This window comes from Monopterus albus, unplaced genomic scaffold (genome assembly GCF_001952655.1).
Source record: "Monopterus albus unplaced genomic scaffold, M_albus_1.0 scaffold408.1, whole genome shotgun sequence".
NCBI classification, from domain to species: domain Eukaryota; kingdom Metazoa; phylum Chordata; class Actinopteri; order Synbranchiformes; family Synbranchidae; genus Monopterus; species Monopterus albus.
Window position 1 is genome coordinate 46,248 of NW_018128288.1, and position 6,820 is coordinate 53,067.

A 6,820-nucleotide genomic window follows, 5' to 3' on the forward strand; every position below is an offset into this window, starting at 1 on the left:
AAGAATGTGTACGGTTTCCAGAACAGTTTCTCCTCAGCCAAATGTAGCGGTCTGTAAGATACAGTATGCCTCCAGCCCTTATCTCCCACATGCTGTCCGTTGCCCTGTTTCGTCACTTTGTGCGTCAGTGCTTGTGTCATAACTCTTTATTAACCACAACCTGAGTCTGTGTGTAGTGATTTCTGCAGGTTCTTAGATTCAACTTCAGCTGAAAGTGAAAACTGAGCAAAAAGTGAATCTGGACCTTGTGGAATAAAGCAGCTTATCTGTAGGAAGAATAGCTGCAAGTACTGAAGTACAGTTTTGAGGTATCTGTACTTAAGTATTTTCATTTCCTGCTACTTCATACTTCACTATATTTTAGAAGCAAATATTGTTCTTTTTACTCCTCTACATTTATTTTATAATTTTTTTGCTAGTTCTCAGAATCTGATTAACAGAACAAAGCACAGGATCATTCTAAGACTGTATTGATCCCAGATGGGAGATTCACAAGCTCTCCATCAGTATTTCAAATTATAATCCTGGAAGGTAGTTAAAATAGGCTCCACCTGTACCAGCTGAAACTATAAATGTAATGCACACAGTAATGGATTAGTAATTCTACTAACACTCACAGTGACAACATGCTAATTGTTTACCATGGTCACTTTCCTAGTTTAGCATTTTACCAGGCTAATATTTGGCCATAAACCAAAGTGTTGGGCAAGTTGAATTTCTGAACTGTTGATAGAACAGAAAGAAAATAAAGGGCCACCAATGTGATTACAACTGATACTGGGGGGAACATAAATGTCTGTTCTCAGTTTCACGACATTTAGTCCAATAGTTTGACACTTCACTCTGACCACAAACGTCAAGGTGGTGCCAGAGGAAAGGTCAGGGGTCACTGAAGTTCGTAAGATCCGTCCTCGGAGGGATCAGAAATGTCTGTACAAAAGAAACAGCACTCAATCCAAAAGTTAAGAACCAACAAATCAGTCAAACAAGAGACGAGCACTGGAGAAGAGTTGCACCGACTGCGTGACTGAGAACTGAGTATCAATATAGAAAAAAAAAATGTTTGCACATGGCTTTGAGTTTCCTCATAGCCTATTAGGTTGTACCATTTAGTTTAACCTATTACTTGAATTCAGTTTTCATATTCTGTTTATTCTATGTTTATTCTACTTTTATTCTATTTTTATTTCTTAAATGTTATAGGCATTCAACATTAGGTGAGAGAGAAACTGTATTTCAGTTTTTCTGTATGTCTTGCACATACTTATAATGAATTGACAATAAAAATCTTTGACCTTGATACTGTAAACAATTATATTTAAAAAGGGAAAGAAAATTGTGACGCTGAAATAATTCCCATATGAGCTAAAGATGTCTTTTCTAAAAACATACATAGTGTAGTATATTATTCAAGAATTGCTTAAAATGATGATGGCGTTTTGAGAGGCGCTGCAGTCAGAATATTGATTGTCTGTATCCGCATTAAGCCCCCGCTGAGTGATTGACAAGTTATTGACATTTTGCGCTTTCAGAAAGGCCAGATTCAAATGTCACACTTGATTTTTTCAGTCTGTAGACTGATAAAGTTCAATAGATCCATCATTATCGTAATCAACCTGCCAGTCCAAAACACACTCCCTGTGAGCTTCAGCTGTTTCCGTGTGAAGGTGATGTGATGTGACTGCAGCACTGTAAGACATGTACTGTACTGTACAGTATAGAAAATACTGTTATAGCAAATAACCTACTTAGTTCATTCATGTCATGGAGTGAATGCGTCATGAGGCCTGTTCATTAACCTCTTCACTGAGCACAGAGGAGGACACAGGGAGCTGTGTGAGACAGTAACACAATGCGGCAGCTTTTCAAACATATGAGCATGTAATTGAAATCTTGCATTCACAGGCATTTCACCTGAGTGTTTTGTTTGTCGTAATGAGGAGCAGTGGAAAATGTCTCCTGCAAAGGCAGTGGCTTTGTCATGCAAACGTTTCAGACATACTGCTTTTAAAATATGTGCAGCGTGCTCCCGAACAGACACGGTGTGCTGTCTGGGAAGGCGGAGCAGTAAATACCTCCCATACGTGTTCCTCCACTGAAACTAATGAAAGTAATTTAATGGAGCAGTGCACAGTACAGACAGAAATAGGTGCAGGAATTTCCTTTACCCACACAATGAGCAAGAAGACAGTTAATCTAAAATATACACTCACCAGCCACTTTATTAGGTACACCTGTACAGATGTATGCAATTCAGTGCAACACTTCCACCTTAACATCTGTGTTTCTGAAGCTCAATATGTTTCAGGTTTTGGTGAAATTGTCATAAATGTATAAACTCAATGATATGTTGATGATAGAGGTCATAGTTAAAGGTACTGGACTACTGTTCCTAATATTGTGACTCTCTCATGCATGTAGCTGGGTAGGACAAAAATGTTATGTAAATCAGAGCAGACCCCCAAAATAGATGAGATGAGATGAGAACCTAACATAAAGCACATTTATTTTCTGTTGTACCACAACAGGAACCTCAGCTCCACCACAGGAACGTTAAGCTTTTGTATGAGCAGGACGACACCGGAGACACCTGAATGTAATCGTAGTTTTCTACAGTACAGTAGACTTGTTTATGTCCCTTGCTGCTCTGCACTTGCTCTTCATTTACTTGTAAAGCTTGGTGTAGTGTAACACTGCCTTTTCTGAGGTACCGGGTTGTGCAAGGCTCAGGTGTAGCCCTCCCTGTTGCCTTTTGTTTCCTTAGCGTCTCACAGCCATTTCCTTATCCGTCTTTGCTCGTCAGGAAATGTGCCGGTGGGCTTGTGTACCTTGACCACTTTCTCCTAGTGGGAGAGCCTCCTTTTTTCTTTAGTTTCTTGTCTATTGCTGCTTTGGTTTCATTATCAGTTGAACCGTGAGGTGGATGAGATAGTTTGTTGTCTATTAGCTGTTGTTTGTACCTTTTGTATTTCATTTTGTTTCACTGGTTTGATTGTTACACTCACCAATAAACCCTTGCACTTTAAATCCCTTACCGGAATATATTCCCTCCCTTTTCCACAAACGAGCCGGGTTGTAACAAATGCGTTTCTTGGGTAAAACAGAAAGGACAGTTTGGCCCAAGCCATAAGAACAGAACCGCAGGTCAGTGCTTTGTCATGCAGATTAATTTTATTACAAAAAGGTTTATACAAATTTAACTGCACAATGACAGTGAACTTGTATTTATGATATTGAACACCACCTGTTACCCTCTACGCCATCTGTGGCAGGAAATGACTCGTATATTTCAGCAAAATAAATAGAAGGTGACATTCACTTTAGCACCATTCCTTTTCAGGAAGGTTGACCATAAGCCCAAAGACATATTCACAGCTGTCTTAATAAACACACAAATATACATGAAGCCCAAATCAAAACAACAGAGGGTCCACCAAACACAAAAGCAGACTTCATTGAGCTTTATTTAAACAACCAGAATGAATCAAAGATGAAAAACTGTCTGCCCAGTGAGTTTTTATAGATCTTAATTTTCATATATTTTTATGTTCATGTCTTTGGACTGACTGGGTGGATCTGTGGTTTTTAATAAAATCATTTCTGATGCACTTCCTGATCCTGAGGGGATCAGTTATTGAAACAGAAATCTTCCACACTGTTGAGCCTGATCATCTGTAGCTCCTGACTGTCCAGTAGCCGGTAGCTGAAAGACACTCGGGTGACAAACCTGCCACTGGACACCATCCTCACCACTGTGTTGTCACAGCCGATCTTCATGTGGACTGCAGGGGGGGAGGAGAGGGAACATTAAGTCTCAGTTCATCCCGTAGGGTTGTACAGGAAGGAAGGAGGGAGATACTCACTGGGTCCAGGGAAGGAGATGCAGAGGTCTGTGATGGGCAGCAGCTTCGATGTGTCGATGCCACTTCCTCCCAGCAGCTGCACGAAATCTCCTGATTCTGTGCAGCCAGGCATGGACCTCTGAGGAAATCAGCATGTGGCACATATTAGCCATCAGCAGGTTCCGCTGGGTTATCGTTCATTTATTACAGTGGTAAATTAATTTAATGATACTGGTGAGCACAATGAAAGCAGAATATAATAAGGGAATAATGAAAATCCTGTCAATAACATTATGTCTTAGACAATATAGAAAAGATTCAAGTTTTCAGTAAAGAGTTTACAGATGTGAAATCCTTTTGTCTGCCTTTATTTCATTTTTAGAGGCCGCCTGATGAGTGTAAGTCCAATATTCACTCTGTTGCAGAGCAGAGGGTGACAGTGGGTTGTAGACCTTTGTCACTATAAACAGCTTTCTGCTGCAGCTGGAAATGTACGTTTTACACAAAGTGGGCAGCGGTGTGTACATGAGATGTTCTGGAAAGACACTGGTGTTGAGGTTTCCAAATGTAGTTTCTGAAAGCTTTAAGCACCCCGAACAACATTTAGGTCATCTTCATTATATTTGTGTAGGAATAAAGCGCCTTGAGACATCAGTGTATTATATTCACCTTGGGGAAGTTGCTGTAGTGTCCCAGGCTGAACTCTGAGATGTTAATCTCCACTGGATATATAATGGAAAAGCTGCAGTTCCTGTGCTGCTGCGGGATCACCATCGTGTAACTGCCCTCTGGTGACTGGGAGATAACATTACATGCTGCAGGGAGACAGGAAATGGTAGAAGGAGGGATGTTACAAGGACAGATCCTCCAGATATTCACAGAAGCAGCGGCCACACTCTCCAACTGTTTATTGCAAGTAAATAACAAGATACGAAGATTAGTAAACAGTTAAAGGTGATTTAATAAGAAGCACCTGTTTTTCCAAAGCACTATAGTTTTGTGGAACTAAACAAAGAACAAGCTTCTAGAGTATGAAACTGACTGAAACTGATGTTTTTGGTGTCATGAAAGTAAATGATATGGTGATTTTAGGAATTAGAGAAACTGATCATTGCATAGGTCTAATTGTTCGGTTTAATCCTTGGATCTTTTTCTTCTTTACATTTTACTGTAAGACGACACTGACAGTGTGATGTGCTGTGCCCTGTTGGTGCACCTTGCCAGGCTTGTATCACCACCACTTACTTACACATTAACAGTGAAGTAGGCGTAAAATTGAAGCAGTTAGATTTGCATACTGTGTATCTACTCACGGAAAGGGTTGATGTGTTTCCTGACTGTCAGGGTGAAGCTGCTTCCAGCACTGTGAATGCGAAAGAAGAGCATGGCCACATTCTGAGAGGAGCTCACCCTTCTCCTCAGCGTCCCCGAGTCACAGTAGTCCACATAGCGCTCAAACAGAGGCAGCGGGTGATCCTGGGAGCTGGGGAACTTTTCTCCTTTCATCACCCAGCCATCAAAAACCTTCATGGGACACATCAACAGGGAGAGGCAGAAGGTAAGATTTCATATTCAGCCAGAGATGATTTCTGCAGAGCTTTGTTTAATTTCACTGAAATGTGGAACAATGACTGATCTGTGGGAAAGACATTGAACCCTAGACCATCATACATTTAGAACGTAGAGAGCGCCAATGTGCAACCTTGGAGGCTGCAGGTCACCTAAACTGAGCAGGTTACGTACAACTGCCTTTTTTTTTAAGTTTGTCTAAGCTTAGTCAAGCCAATTAATTGAGCCCAGTGTTTGGTGGCATGCAGACACAAAAACAAACCCACATTTCATCACCTCAGTAAAATACTAAATATTTACAGAAACTTTCCATGCAACTGACTTTTATGATGCTGCAGTTAAAGCTGAATGTTCTTACATAAAATAATAACTGTAGTGGAAGAAGTTTACCGTGATGAAGTCCCCTCCCCCGCAGTCGATGTCCACCCTGTCAAACTCCACAGTGATGACTTCACTGGGCTCTGCCATGAAGAAGGCAGCACAGCTGAGCTGAGGACGCTCAGCTGTGAAGGTGAACTGACCCTCCACTGCAACCATGTCCAGACAACCTGGGAAACAAACACACATCTGTACAGTCACAAAACCGCTAGAAAATGGCAGGCACAGGCAAATGAATACTTTAAACAAAATCATTATTAGTTATCAATAGATTGTGCTTTAATAACCGTTATTTTTCTTTCTTTAATCCCTTTTTACTTTACTCACTATATTCCCCTCTCTGTTCTGCCTATATCAGTGAATTCCATGTATTATGTCAACGAAGCCAATTGAAATTGAAAACCCAAACTAAAAAGAGGAAGTCTAAAAAAGAGCATGTCATAGTTATTTAAAATTTCCTTTCAGATTAAAGAGTGTATGTGAGAGAAACAAATGCAAATGCGTTTTAATCTCCCTCTCATACACACAAAGTGTAGAAGCTCTCCAATCTGCCAGGCAGCCTATAGATTCCATATGACTTACGTAAAGGTCGGCGATACATTAAGTCCTCAGGTGTTTCTCTCCTAAGTTCCGGGTTGAACAATGAATACCATTCATCATTTGAGATCTCGTTGTTCTGCAGAAGGTGCGTATAAAATTTAGCAGAAGCTGTGAATATTCGAAGAATAACTACGCATTTAAAGTATGTCAACGTGTGTCCTGAGACTCACCTCAATATATCTGGAGTCTCCCGTGAGGACAGACAGACACAACACCAGAAAGAAGAGCTGCTCTCGGAACGTGCGCTCCATAACGCGCGTCTCTGTGTCCAAGGCGCACCTGAGCGAAGAGAGTCTGAGCTGCGCAGCGACCAGCGCTGCTTTTTATAGGGCCACTTGGTCTGTAGCGACCAACTGACATGGGCGCTGGAGCCCACCTTGGACGCCCCACCCCCACCCCCAGCAAAATACGTGGTTGTGACAAGAGCTAGG

The 6,820-nt window shown here is 41.2% G+C and overlaps 1 protein-coding gene across 1 annotated transcript; it reads right to left on the bottom strand.

The window, feature by feature from the left end:
• Window positions 1–3,446: 3,446 nt before the first annotated feature.
• Window positions 3,447–6,733, bottom strand: crhbp (corticotropin releasing hormone binding protein). The gene is made up of 7 exons (XM_020586470.1): window positions 6,560–6,733; window positions 6,372–6,465; window positions 5,802–5,959; window positions 5,156–5,366; window positions 4,512–4,657; window positions 3,864–3,981; window positions 3,447–3,782 (listed from the first exon to the last, which is right to left on the bottom strand). Exons 1-7 carry the CDS (start codon window positions 6,638–6,640, stop codon window positions 3,628–3,630), a joined length of 963 nt encoding a protein of 320 aa, XP_020442126.1. The 5' UTR covers window positions 6,641–6,733; the 3' UTR covers window positions 3,447–3,627.
• Between the last annotated feature and the right edge of the window lie 87 nt (window positions 6,734–6,820).

What these genes read in the sequence shown, in the direction of transcription:
- crhbp (XM_020586470.1), bottom strand. Translation starts at nt 6,640, where the DNA reads ATGGAGCGCACGTTCCGAGAGCAGCTCTTCTTTCTGGTGTTGTGTCTG. An exon ending in GGGGAGGGGACTTCATCACG is followed by an intron (nt 5,367 to 5,801) that starts GTAAACTTCTTC and finishes TGTCCCATGAAG; the next exon opens with GTTTTTGATGGCTGGGTGAT. An exon ending in GAAACACATCAACCCTTTCC is followed by an intron (nt 4,658 to 5,155) that starts GTGAGTAGATAC and finishes GTCTCCCTGCAG; the next exon opens with CATGTAATGTTATCTCCCAG.